Below are 14,710 nucleotides of genomic sequence, written 5' to 3' on the forward strand. Positions count from 1 at the left end.
GAGGGGGTATCAATTGAGAATAATGAAAAGCAAAAACCTCAAGAGGGAGATATAAAGGAAAAGATAAAGGAAAAGGAAGGAGGGGTATCAATTGAGAATAAAGGAAAGCAAAAACCTCAATGAGGGAGAGAAGAGGTTTTTGCTTTTTTTTGCTTCCCTTTTTATTTTGTTGGGGAGGGGGCTGGATAGAGGGGGGTAACTGAGGAGATAAAGGAAAAGTAAGGAGGGGTATCAATTGAAAATAATGAAAAGCAAAACCTTCAATGAGGGAGGGAAGAGGTTTTTGCTTTTTTTGCTTTTTTGCTTTTTTTGGGGAGTTTTGATTTCCTGCACGTATATATATGTAGGTATATGTATATGCTGCATTGCTGTAGCTCGTTTTCAAAAGCTTCAAATTCTTTTCTCAGAGAGTGAGACACACACTCTCTCTGTCTCTGTCTCTGTCTCTCTCTGTCTCTCTCACGCACAAACAAATGGAATGGAATGATTCTCTCTCTCGCTTGGCTCAATAGCTATGGATCTTCTCATCACATAGATCCTCACTGTATTCACTCAATGGGTATTTGCTATAGCACAAAGACGTCTGAAGAAGAAGTAGATGAAGACAAAGAAGAAGAAGCTGAAGGAGAAGGAGAAGGAGAAGGAGATGGAGATGGAGATAATTATGATAAAGAAGAAGATCATGAAAGCTTAGAAGAAGGAGAAGGAAATGGAGATGGAGATGGAGATAGAGGAGGATTTGCCATACCCTCGGAATTATTAAACCTAAAGAGTAATCAAATCCAAGAAACCATTGATTATGGGCGATCAGAAAAGCAGAGGAAATCTCCTTCCTCCTCCTCCTCCTTCTTGAAACGGTCTTCACACTTCAGAGTCTTCTCTTCTTCGTCGTCGCCATTCAGACCTTCACCATTTAGGTTTTCTTCACCATTCAGAGCTTCACCTGGAAATGGGTCCTCTGTTAATTGTGTGAAAAGGCCATTTCCTCCTCCCTCTCCATCAAAACACATTCAAATAGCTCTGTTGAATCGCCATGGAATTCAAACAGGTCTTCCGAAACTTGGATTGAGAACAGAAGAACAAAGTTACGAGTCGTTGTTTGGTTTTAGTAAGGACTTTAGCGTGAATTATGATATTGGCAAAGAGATTGGAAGAGGCCATTTTGGTCATACTTGTAGAGCTAAGATAAAGAAAGGTAGGATGAAAGGCCATGACGTTGCTGTGAAGGTTATCTCTAAAGCTAAGGTATGTGGTTTTCTTTCTTTGCTTAATATGCTTTTGGGTCTTTCCAACCCCCTCTATGAATTGATTCCATGGAGTTTTTGATGTGTATGCAATTATGTTTTCATATTGAGGTTATGTTGTTTTTTCCTTTTCCACATTTAAGACCTTAGAGTATTGACGTGAATGATCTTTGTGTTGTTAGTTTTTTTGTTTTGTGGATAACCATATAAATTTTCTCCATTTGAAAGATCTTGTGTTGTTTGGTTGATGTCATATTGCATGTTTGGATGTGAAGAACCTTGTGTGTTTTAATTGATTTACATTGTTTATTTTGATGTTGTGTGTTTGATTGATTGAATTATGTGCTTTAAATCTTGTGTTGTTCAATGGGGTTATAATATTGTTTTCGTTACCCATGTATCTAAGAAAGGGAGCGTTTTTACATGAAGAATCTTGCATTGTTTGAATTGAGTTATATTCTATTTTTTATGTGAATGGTCTTGTTTTGAAAAGTCATTATTATTGTCTTCTTCAGCTATATATCTAAAAAGGCCAGAGCTTAGATGAATAATATTGTGTTGCTTTAATGAGTTATGTTGTGGCATATGAATGGTACATGTGTTATTTGACACCTTTTCCTCTCTCAATCTTTCCAATTGTTGATCTCAACATATTTCTCTCTGTAATCCACCACAGATGACCACAGCTATTGCCATTGATGATGTGAGAAGAGAGGTCAAGATATTGAGAGCCCTCTCTGGCCACAAAAACCTAATCCGATTCTATGATGCATATGAGGATGATTGGAACGTGTACATGGTCATGGAGTAAGTTTGTGTGTTTGATAGAAGACTTTCAAATTTGAGTTCTCAATCTGATGAAATACTGGTGTAGTGTGGTTGTTTACTAATTTATTTGGCACCTCTCTCTCTCTCTCTCTCTGCACAGGTTATGTGAGGGCGGTGAGCTGCTCGATCGGATACTGGCAAGGTATTGTTATACCATGGAATTAATTGTCATTTACATGCTGATTTTACACTGGAAATCACTGGATTCCTGCAGATATTCTAGTGTGAGTCTCATGAGAGAACCAATTGTTAACACAAGTAATGCTATTTTTTAATACCCTTTGAATTAGATCTCACACACCAGAAAATTCATACTGATGCTCACGAACACGGGAAGATGCTGCACATTTGCCTACATTCATGCATTTGTGTTTCAGTGCTATCTACTTGCAGAGGATCTCAAATGGTATAGTTTTTTATTCATACAATCAATGTGTTTGTGCCTTCAGAGGTGGAAGATATTCTGAAGAAGAGGCGAAAGTCGTCATTGTGCAGATTTTGGATGTGGTGACGTTCTTTCATCTTCAAGGGGTTGTGCATCGTGATCTTAAACCAGAGGTACCTTACACTGATCATGGCTGCTCAAATAAAATTCTCCTAATCTTATATGTATCAAGTAAGCTATTAATAACTGTATTTATATAACTTTCATCAACTATACATGCGTCAAGTAATCTTGTATTGATTGTATATGTACCAGAAAAGCTTCTGTTTATTTTATGCATATCAAGTGAACTTTTTGTTGAAGGTATATGTAATGCTTTCTGGACTCTTGTAAAGGTTCTTGCCATTCCTAGTGAAATAGATAGATTTGTAATGGCTATTTGATATTTTTTAGCATGTGGGAAAGCATATGAAAACTGTTCAGTTCGTGTACAGAACTTTTTATATACCACCAAGGAAGAGAATGCGAAGCTTAAGGTCATTGATTTTGGGCTATCTGATTTTGTGAGGCCAGGTGAAATAGAAGAGATCTTAAACCCATTATTGTCTTCTTAATCAAACCTACGTGAAAATGATCAAGCTTATTCGTGGTGCTCTTTTGCATATGTAGATGAGAGGTTGGATGACATTGTTGGAAGTGCTTACTATGTTGCACCTGAGGTCCTTCGGAAGTCATATAGCATAGAAGCTGATGTATGGAGCATCGGTGTCATAACATATATTCTACTATGTGGTAGTCGGCCATTTTGGGCACGTACAGAATCAGGCATATTCAGGTCGGTCTTGAAGACAGATCCAAGCTTCGATGAGGTGCCATGGCCTGCAATATCGGATGATGCAAAGGATTTCGTAAAGCGTCTTCTGACAAAAAATCGGCACAAGAGAATGACAGCTGCTCAGGCACTGGGTAAGTCCTATCTTTGGCTTGTATGTAGCAACTGAAATTTTCTCTTCTACAACTTCACCTATATTTATGCCAAATCATAGCATATTATCAATGCATTATTGGGAACATAACATTTGAGTTACTGTAGCAAAATCTTTTTGTTCAATGTAGGAATGCCTGTTTTAAGGATTTTCAATATGAACTTAACTATGTGTATTTGTTCTTGTATTGGATCAGCACATCCCTGGGTTCGTGGATATAAAAGTATACCGCTTGATATATTGGTATTTAGATCTGTTAAATCTTACTTTTGCTCCTCAACTGTTAGACGAACAGCTCTGAAGGTAATGGATAAGAAATTCATCTCCCTTGACATGGTAGCATGTATGCATCTTTTTATGCCATATATATATCATAAACAAAAGTATCCAGTGATGAACAAGAGGGGGTCCATAAAGTCTAATGAAGGCAGGAATCCATCCTTCAAGCCATGAAACCCTGCAAGAACATTACTCTGAACCAATGCCAATTTCTTTGTAGTTTGATGGTATTATTTGTTCTATTAACTTCCATGCAAGGAATATTTAGGGCTTTTATTTCGATATATGTATGTACAAAGTATTAAAATCTTGATTTGTAACCTCTCCTATCGGTGTGCAGGCCTTCTCAAAAACATTGTCAGAAGATGGCTTGTTTTACTTACAAGCTCAGTTTCTTCTCTTGAGGCCCAGTAAAAATGGACGAGTATCATTTGACAACTTCAAATCCGTGAGTGCTTGAGCATGACTGCATCTTTTTTGGATTATATTACGTGGGTGTGCAATATGTACCTTCAACTGTATTTGATGAAATGTGATCATCACTAGCACAATCCTCACATACTCTATGCTTTTTTGGAAGTAGGCTCTTATGAAAAATGCAACAGAGGCGATGAACATATCTAGGATACTTGAGATGATGGCATCGGTATGTATTTGGATGTTCGCTGTTTGTGTATCTATAGGTATGTCTATATATAGAGAAAAACTCCAAAGACATCCCTCACACTATTTGTTGGTATTTATCAGTATACCCATAGTTATTCCAAAAGTTGTGGTAGTTTATGTATGACAGAGGAGTACTTTTTGCAATTCTTCAAAATGGACAGGGTATATTTGGGTGGGTGATAGGCTTTGTGTGGATTGATGGCAGATGAATAAACTTCATTTCAAGATGGACTTTGAGGAGTTCTGTAGTGCAGCTATTAGCACACCTCAATTTGAAAGATGGGAGTGGCAAGTAGACAATGCCTATGAAATCTTCGAAGATGAAGGAAATCGGGTTGTGATGATTGAAGATCTTGCTAAGGTAAGATCTACATCTTACATGAATCAGTCATTAGATAATAAATTAGTAAAATCATACACACATATAGTAAAATAGCTAATATAAGGTATTCAGCATTTGTTCTTCTGATACAATAATAACTATCGTCTTGCTTGAATTGAACAATTTGACCATTCTTGAACAGTCTGACAAAAAGATACACCAATTTTTTATTACTAAAAAATTGTGGTATTTGTTTTTCTTAATTTCCTTTGCCCATGAAAATTCAGCCAATTAGATTACTAGAGAAACAAAGCAAAGTCCCAAATTTTTCTCCCACACTTAATGGGCATTTGACATTTTGCATTGCTTCAGGAACTCGGTGTACCATCCACGCTACCAGCACACCTGGTTTTACGTGATTGGGTTCGGCATAATGATGGGAAATTGAGTTTTTTTGCTTTCAAAAACTTGCTCTTAGGAATGTTGCCACAAAGTAGACCTTGCTAATACTATATATCTACCTATCTATATATATGGTTATTGCTTCTAAATGGGGATATATAACTACACTTGGATAAGCTGCACAACTTCCTAGTGGCTAACCAATTGTTACCAAGTGGAGATATATAACTTAATTTGGATAAGCTTTGCCCAGATTGTACTTAACTAACCACTTGCTACTAAATAACTTCATCAGGACAAGCTCCCCCATTTTGTAGTTAATTAACCAGATATTGTTGCTAAATGGAGACATAGAACTAAATTTGGAGATGCTGCCCAATTTGTAAATAATTAACTGAATTGGTTGGTAAATAGAGGTACACAAATAACTTCATTTTTAACCAGATTGTTTCTAAATGGAGCTATACAATTAACTCCATTTTTTGTTGAGAAGTTGTTGCTAAATGGAAATATGTTAACTTCAGTACTCCCTCGACTTCAGGATATGATCAGACATAGCATTCCCATTACATTGCGAAATTTGCATTGGATTACTCCCAAAGAGCTTCTTTGTCAAGTGGTTTTGTTGAATTTGAGGTTTTCACACATTGGCAAGATCATCACAAGTTTTTCCTTTCATTCAATATTGCAGAAAACCATCCTGGGAGCCTAGAACTCTTGAATTTTTATACAATTCCAAGAGTTTTCTCTACATCCTTTATATTCATTATTTTCCTTCTAATTTGGCTATTTATTTACATACCCAAACTAAATCCACAAATTTACTCGTACTAATCACTGACAATGAAGATACTATTATGAAAATATGAAAGATTAGCCAGATGTTGCTAGTTATTTGATAAGCAATTACACCCCTCAGCTGAGTGAGAAGATGAGGGTGAGAAGCATTATGATGTAACCAATGGTTAAGGATTTTGTATATTAAAGAAAAAATGTGATCAAGTAAAGAATTTTTTTAAATGAAAAATAAAAAAATATGCTATGACAATAATAAATTCTATATTTAAAAATAAGAAAACAAATGTATTTAATAAAAAAACAAGCGAAATTATGAGATTGAGCATATGTATGGATAACTTCGAAAAGAAAAAAGAAAAAGAAAAAATCAACTAAAAGAGATCCATATTTAATGAACGGAAAATCACAAAATTGAATGAAAATCATCTTTGTGGAGTCTTTGATGGTAAATTTGAACTCATCTTTCTTTTATGCCCAAGGTTTACTTGAAATGTGATCAAATGTGAACATTTGACTCAACATTGAAATGTTTGCCCTCAAGAACCTAGGGTTGATTTTGGCATCATCTTCAACAAAATTATTACAATTACCATCATGACCTTGCAACTTGTCGGAAAAAATGGGCTTATTCTTGGACAATTTTAGCTATAGTATGGATGGAGAGAAATAAACATGAGGTGCATTTCCCACCTTGGTCTCAAAAGCTTATATATTCTATGTGAGTAGGTAGATAGAGGATATTTTTAGTGTGGAATCTTAAAGTTACACCACTTGTGCCCTAGTCTAAGACTTTGACAATAAAATAGTCTTAAGGCATGGCAATAAGGTAGGATGATGACATCAAGTATAGTTGAATAGATAGTAGCTAGCTTCAAAAAACCTTGCCCTGCTATTTGTCAATATTATGGAACAAATGATGGTGCAATTTGAAGTACACTTTCGTGTTCAACTATGCCTCCTACAAAGAGCCTCTTGTAAGGGATAGGTTGATTGGTGGAGCTCATGTTCTTGAAGGCAAACTTTATAACAAAAGTACACTAGTGAGTGTAGTATGTGTGATGAATAGCCTCTAGATTGAGAGGATATGGCATGATTGCACCAATGAAACCAATGGCATAAAACGAATAATACTCGCCTTGAAGAACAACATGGATGGGTGCGAGGAGTTTGGACATATTTTGATATGGTAGATGATGTATATAGCTTGCATATAAAATTGTTGGAATTAAGTTGTAGAGGTTTAGGAATATATTGGGTTATTCCAAAAGCTCATATTTAAAAAGTATGTGGCATAGGTAGGCCAATATTGAAAGTGTCATTTCATAACAAACATCTTGATCTTATGAACTTTCTCAAGGTAATGACATGACACTAAATAGGCCAATAAGATGGTTGTACTGCTAATTACGCAAGTCTTTCTCGTCCAAATATGCAAATGCATTACATACTGTTACTAAGTATTAATAACATGCATATTTGTATGATAGATGTTATAATTGTGTTATGTTTATGACTTTGCCACAAGGCATTGAGTGTTGTTGGGATGTATGCAAATTACAATGCCCCATATCTTTTTCGAAGGTTGTCATTCTTTTTTCAATAAAGACACCAACCTCTAGGGAAGCTGTACTCCTAATAATATATAAGCCTACACTATATTGTCCACATGCTCAATTGGAGGGTCGATCTAGAGTCATCGAATATCTCCATGGACGATATCTCTATGACAAAGATCACAAGTCTTGGATTGGTGTGACTTTGGAAAATGTCCTACGTCAAGAAAAGACAAAGAAGATTTCGAGGGTCAGCCTAGTGCATCGTAGGTCCGTATTCGAGTTAAGAAGGAGAAGACGCGCTAGCAAGTGAAGAAAAGTGAATTCGAGAAAAGTGAAAATTTAACTCTATAGAAGGAAGGGGCGGGGTGCTTTACTCTACCGATCTATCATGAGGGAGTGATATATGTATGTATGTATGTATGTATGTATGTATGTAAGTGAGTGAGCGCGTTGAAACGAAACAAACTCTTATGTGTGTGTGTTAATTGTGGGTGTTGTTGGGGTTGATTTTGGGGGAAATATATGCATATAAACATAATTTCATAAACATACACATACATTATACATTATACATTATACATTATACATTATACATTATACATTATACATTATACATTATACATTATACATGATACATTATACACATACACATACACATACACATACACATACACATACACATACACATACACATACACATACACATACACATACACATACACATACACATACACATACACATACACATACACATACACATACACATATACATTATATGTATGTAATGTATAACAAATTGTTAATTTTTTTATTTCATAAATATGTTTTTAAAAGGTGAGTGTTTTATTTAGGTGGAGAGGAAATAAAAGGTTGGAGAGAGAGAAAGAAAGAAAGAAAGAAATATTAACGTCTTTTAAGAGAGAGAGAGAGAGAGAGAGAGAGAGAGAGAAAGAAAGAAAGAAAGAAAGAAAGATATATTAACGTCTTCTAAGGCCAAAATTGGCCCATGAGACAAATGGTGTACAACAAAAATGGGATATTTACCCATTCATCGAAAGTAAAAATAAAAATAAGATAAAATAGAGTTTAAGCTAAATAGTTCTAAGAAAACAGTAGGGATTTGGTGGGGATGCTCCCAGCAGGGGGGCACGGGAGGGGGGGGGGGGGGGATGGGCGTCAGATTTGACGGCCGTTTAGACGGCCGACGCTTCGGCTTCCATAACGGCCCCCCCTCAAACGTTGACGGCGCTTGCAGCTGCCGTTATAAAAAAAAAAAAAACACATCAATCAAAATAATAATAAACATTTTGCCCACGTGCTTTAAAAAGTGGTGATGTTTTGGAGGAGAGAAGGAAAAAAAAAAAACGATCCTATTATTAATAAATAAATAAATAAAACAATTTTGCACTTTATTTATTTTCCACATTATTGGGGTGTGTGTGTGTGTGTGTGTGTATTGTATGTGTATGTGTGCATTGTGCATGTATGTATTATGTATGTATTGTATATGTATGCATGTATGCATGTATCCATGTATGTTGTATTGAATATTTATTTATGTATGTATGTATGTAATGGATGTATCGTAGGTAGGTTAGGTCGGTAGGTATGTATGTGTGTGTGTGTGTAATCTCATGTACGTGCATATAGTTGCTAGTAGGGCTAGGCCTCGATGGTGAGTGTTTCTTTTGGTGATCTTTAAGGTTTTTTTTTGCTACGGGGTCATTGAGGCGAAGGAACATACCGTATGATTGTTGTGCCCTTAGTGCGACCACATTTAGAGAGTTGTGAATTGGCAAGCCGGATAGTTAAAAAGCTACACCTTTCAGGCAGAACATTCGATCTTGCATGCCATTTAAAACCCCTAAACCCTGGACGTTAAATGGAACATTTGAGGCTTCATTCGCACATGCGTGCATTGTGCAGGTATGTTTGTAGTTGAACCAACTGCAACGCTAGCAAAGTGTTGGTTTAGAATACATGCAGGCGAACATCTCCGGATGAGAGAATTCACATTCTCGAAAGAGGGTGCTTCGGATGGCCGAAACGGACACGACAACAGGAGCATTCTGGCCGAAGGCTTTCACGGGCACTACATGTGTGAGGACGAAGCATAATTCGAGAACAAAAGACAAGGCTTGAGAAAGTCTTGACGGCATGAGTTGTGTGTCATGTGGATTGCTAGAGTACATAAGGTGGTAGTCGACAACGGCGAGGGGTCCATCTCTTTTCTTTTCTTTTTGGACCCCCTCTATCCGCGTAATAGATTTCATTCTTAATATATATATATATCTTTACATATACACATAGATATGATCTCTCCCTCCTTATCCTAGTCCTTGGTGTATATCTTATGGGATCCTTGGGGTTCTTTAAGTTTTCTTTCTTTCTTCAATTCCTTCTTCCAATTTACATCTGTGGCCCCTTGACTTTTGGGGGCATTAAGGCAGGGAAAGGGTTTTGTAACGCCCAACTCCACTGAAGAAGCTCTTTTAAATGGGGGAAACCTCCAATATATATATATATATATATATATATATATATTATATATAATGCATGCAACCCAAGAGGGAACAACACTACCTTGTGTCTCTTCCCATCCTACACACACACACACACACACACACATCACATCACATATATAGTTGTACCCACACCCCCCCCCCCCCCCTTCATTGTCTCCTAAGTAGCCCACATTCTCTTCACAATCATCATTTTCTTCTTCTTATTCTTCTTTTTCACTACTACACTCTTTAGTTCCTCTACTTGTCCCCATTGTTTCTTCTTCTTCTTCACTACACACTCTTTAGTTCCTCTACATTGTGTCCCCATTTGTTTGGCCTCATCATTAGCATATATTCTCTCTATCTTAGGCTACTACAGTACACCAATGGCTCCCTCATCTTGTCCTCGGGATCCCTCGACCCGCTTCTCCAAGAATCGGCTAACGGGCCATACCTGTCATTTCTCTCCACGGGCTCCTTCGCCCCCGCCCCGCCCCCGACCCCGACGCGGTGTCCACATCATCCACATAAAAGGCCCTAGGGTCGTCACGACCGACCCGCGAAACTTCCGGAGCCTCGTCCAAAACCTCACTGGCTTGAAAGCTCCGAGTAAACCGAATTCCTCGGCACCCCACCACCCCGTGGACAAACAATTGTCGGCGACATCTACAACCCCATCACCAATGTCTAACGAATATCCGCAGTTAATGTCATCATTATCAAAACAAGAATCACCCATCACAACTACAAATAAGCCAATTATACCTCCATCTCCATCTCCATCTCCATCTCCATCTCCATTCAATTCCATTTCCTCCTTTTCTAGCCAACCAATGGATCACAACATATGCCCTAATCATAACACAAACAATGTTTTCATTAGTTTCCAACCTAATCATCTCCACATGGGCTTAAACAATCCATCCAATCCCAACATTAACAACATTGCTCCTCTTAGTGAACCAATAACTCCTCATCTTCCTTTGCTACTAACTCCTCTGGCTTTTCAAGAGCAATTGCAACAAATTAACAACAACATTAATAAAATCCCCAACAACAATAGTAATAATCTTCACTCTCCTAATACTAACCATTCTAATCCACATCATGTGAACCATGATCTTGATACGGCCTTCCTAATATGTGATGATGATCATGAATTGGGCTTCTCTACATCAACACCCAACATAGTAGACTGCATTGAGATGAACACATCCCTAAATAGTATGGGTAGCTCTCCAACCAATTCTTTAGTATTCTATGGTCCAGACAATTCTAGTAGTAGTAGCACTAGTTCTAGCACTAATGAGCTAAATGTAGAGAATTACAATTATAGCCCAACAATGGCTAGTCCAAGTACAAGACTGGATGATGATGATGGTGATGATCATGACCATGACAATGATGAGAGCACCACAGAGTGGGACATTATCTATGGACTCTTATGTGATATTCCCACCAACATTGGCAACAACAACAACATCTATAACCCAACTATTCCTTCCCTTCAATGTAACTTCAATGTCACTACTACTAGAGACTTCACCACCCCTTGTAGTACCACTAACTTTGGCCCTAGAGACTTCGCCACCCCTAGTAGTTGTCCCTCGTTCACTTCCTTGGTCCCTACTTTAAAAGCCCATGAGAACACCATCACGAGTTGTCACTACTACTCGAGCCGGAACATCCCCGCTCGATTTTTGTAGCCTTCGATTCATTAGTTCATTGGTAATTGAAAGCAATACTCAATTAACTTAAAATTCTGCCATGAACTCTCCCCTCTCTTGTGTCTTATGTCTTGGTGGGTGGGGGTGACACTTGGATCATTGGTTCATACCCCCCGTTGGTATTATAATTGGTGACACATATTCCAAGACACTTTTGCATACACATTCATAGGTCCATCACACAAGTTATGGATTTGTTTTTCATTCTAAATCTCGACATCCAATGGCAATGGCCATATATATAGTTACATCAAACTTTTTATAAAGCTTGAGTTTAATTGGTTAAAATGCACACTCAAAAGCCTAGTTTTGATCTTTTATTCACGATGCTCCTATTTAAAAGATGGAATTTAAGGTTTCCTTACCATTATTCCACAACTGCGCATGAACTTTATCGCCATACGTTATTCATCCTTGGTACTGACTTTCATGTTGAATAAATTCACGAAGTTTATGTGATGATCAAAGCCTATCCAACTTTAGCCAAAGACAATCCATTTGTCATGGAAGCTTACTTCCAAAAACCTTTATTATAAAGTCTACTAAGTTGAGGGAGCAAAGTTTAAATATATAAAAGTTTATGAATCATTGTACATATTTGAGAATAAAGTCACTTGATTGAGTAAAAGTCTTTAATCCTTAAAGAAACAACATAAAGATATCTTCCTCCATTTCAAGGCATGTTATTTTTCCTTTTAAAAAACAGCCTATTTGTTAGATTTCTTCAATGGTTTTGTCACTTGTGTTCATGATACAATAACCTTGCATAATGCACATCGAGGCTTTCATCACTTATGACTCCCATACGTCAAATAGAAGAAGATATATGTCAAAAAGAAGATACTCCAGTTGTGCCTAGTGATGTATAGTAGGGCCTTATATTTACCATACTAGATTGAGGCTCACATGCAATATGGACTAGAGGACATATTTCTACATACTTTGTATCATCCCTACAACTCTTCACAAATGAACAATTACTTGTATTAACTCTCGTAATGTAAACAAAAACATGTGTGCTCCGGTATAGATTACACAAGCTTCGAACCCATACATACATATATATAGCCTCTTTAAATGAGTACACTAGGATATACTCATTTGGATTCGCCGATCAATGCCATTGGGATGTAGCTTAAGGCTTAGTCATGAGTTGTAAAATATAATGACATATAGTTACAACATTGCAAAGAAAACATATGTGATGTGTGGAGAAAATATAATTATAAATTGTTCTCTCAACTCACACCCCATCCCACAAGCATTAATCTTCTTCGCTCTTTTGGTTTTCACAAAGCACGACTATTCTTTCCTAGGAAGTTTAAATGTGTCTCTAGCAAGTCCAAGGACAATCCTAGTGTTCTCAGTGTAGAGAGTTTCCAATCCACTTAGTGCGGTTCATGCATAATTTCTCTTTCCAAATCATTCACCTCTTTTCCATGTAAGTGTAAGTCTTGAAGTAGAAACAAGCAAGTGCCACCATAGTTATCCGGGACAAGTTTGCTATAAGTTGATCATTGTGCATTAATGCACCCCATGTTCATCGAAGGACACACCTCAAGTTAGGAATATTTTCAAAGCAAGCAACTTATAATAACATCACCTAGCCTCGAGTCCCATCTCTAGAGGCTTTGAACTATTTCTTAGATGTCTTACATGTTTCGATGTACATGAAACCAAAACACAACTTCCTCATTGAAATCATGCATATGAAATGATCATGATCACATGACAAGATACAATCATCCAATGCAATGAAGTTATAGTTAAAGAAGAAATTTGATTCTTTTTCTTTGTGTGCACATATCTATATATGTCAAGTTAGCATTTAGATCAAAGCATTTGTATGACAAAAGAACTCGTATACCAAGTGTCGTGCCATGGCTACTAACCTCCGAGGGCTTGCTTTACTATATGTAGTTGTGTCTTTCGTGTAGAGTACATATGTGTATACTAATTTGCTTGTACCACGAGTTGGGCAGATGTATTTAATATGTACTCCAAATCACTTCTATACTTTCCATGAGAACTTAATTAGCTTTCTTGTTGGCATTCTAGATCCAAACTCAGCTTGGTGTGAAATGGCTTTCATACTTTCTTATGGTGGTCACTACCTTAGGGTTTTAAAAAAACTTTAATTCCTGACCTAGAAGGAGATGATCATTTCCCCTGGTTTGCTCCTAACTTATATGCATGCATTCATTCTCCACAATTAGGCTGCTATCATACCAATCCAATTGATCCTGTAATGGAAACCATGGGGAATTTCATTTTTGGTATTGTATGATGTAGAAGAGATTAATTCTTAGTTTGTTGATAATGCAGGAGTTAATCTATCATACCGATCCAAATGATTCATGTAATGGAAACCATGGGGAATTTCAATTTTGGTATTGTATGATGTAGAAGAGATTAATTCTTGGTTTGTTGATAATGCAGGAGGAGTTACCCTATCATACCGATCCAATTGATCATGTAATGGAAACCATGGGGAATTTCATTTTTGGTATTTCTATGATGTAGAATCTGAGATTAAATCCTGGTTTGTTGATGATGCAGAAGGAGTTACCGATTAGCTTTATCCTGCAATGAGATTGACAAAAACATATAACAAGTTTTCGGCTTGTGCTTACGATCCGAACAGATCTTCTTCCGAGATCAGATCTCCTTCTACTTATTGTTTGGGTGCTCTAATCATGCTTTTTAAGCATCTTGTGGCTGACCATGATTCTGTTTGATATGCAACTTGTGATCTTGATTTTAGCTCTCTAAATTTGGCCAGTCTATCACCATGGCTGCATCGATACCACTACTACTACTACTGTTTGCTTCACCATTCTCTCCTGGGGAAGCTTCCATAAGATCTGTTGATTGTTGTGGCCATTGTTTTGGGGCTGTGATTACGATGGGTTACACCATTGCCAGATTCATTCTCGATCTCTACTCAGTTTTCCGGAAATTTGTCATTTCTCTCACTTTGTATTAAATCTGATTCTTAATCTACTTTTTCATT

At 37.1% G+C, this 14,710-nt stretch overlaps 1 protein-coding gene across 3 annotated transcripts; it reads left to right on the top strand.

Moving 5' to 3' along the window:
* The first annotated feature begins 449 nt into the window (after positions 1-449).
* On the top strand, positions 450-5,893 carry LOC147857423 (CDPK-related kinase 7-like). 3 transcript variants are annotated; one of them, XM_087328318.1, is made up of 11 exons: positions 450-1,245; positions 1,921-2,051; positions 2,173-2,214; positions 2,522-2,630; positions 2,952-3,030; positions 3,127-3,423; positions 3,640-3,746; positions 4,063-4,170; positions 4,306-4,368; positions 4,594-4,749; positions 5,083-5,893. In XM_087328318.1, exons 1-11 carry the CDS (start codon positions 484-486, stop codon positions 5,215-5,217), a joined length of 1,989 nt encoding a protein of 662 aa, XP_087184444.1. In that variant the 5' UTR covers positions 450-483; the 3' UTR covers positions 5,218-5,893. The 3 variants fall into 3 exon arrangements, with proteins under 3 accessions (XP_087184444.1, XP_087184446.1, XP_087184445.1); XM_087328320.1 differs by lacking the exons at positions 4,594-4,749; positions 5,083-5,893 and having other exon boundaries at positions 4,063-4,217; XM_087328319.1 differs by lacking the exons at positions 4,594-4,749; positions 5,083-5,893 and having other exon boundaries at positions 4,063-4,213.
* Positions 5,894-14,710: the final 8,817 nt, after the last annotated feature.

This window comes from Azolla caroliniana, unplaced genomic scaffold (assembly GCF_043228905.1).
Source record: "Azolla caroliniana isolate FFs.n. ecotype wild unplaced genomic scaffold, voAzoCaro1.0.p SCAF_12, whole genome shotgun sequence".
NCBI lineage: Eukaryota > Viridiplantae > Streptophyta > Polypodiopsida > Salviniales > Salviniaceae > Azolla > Azolla caroliniana.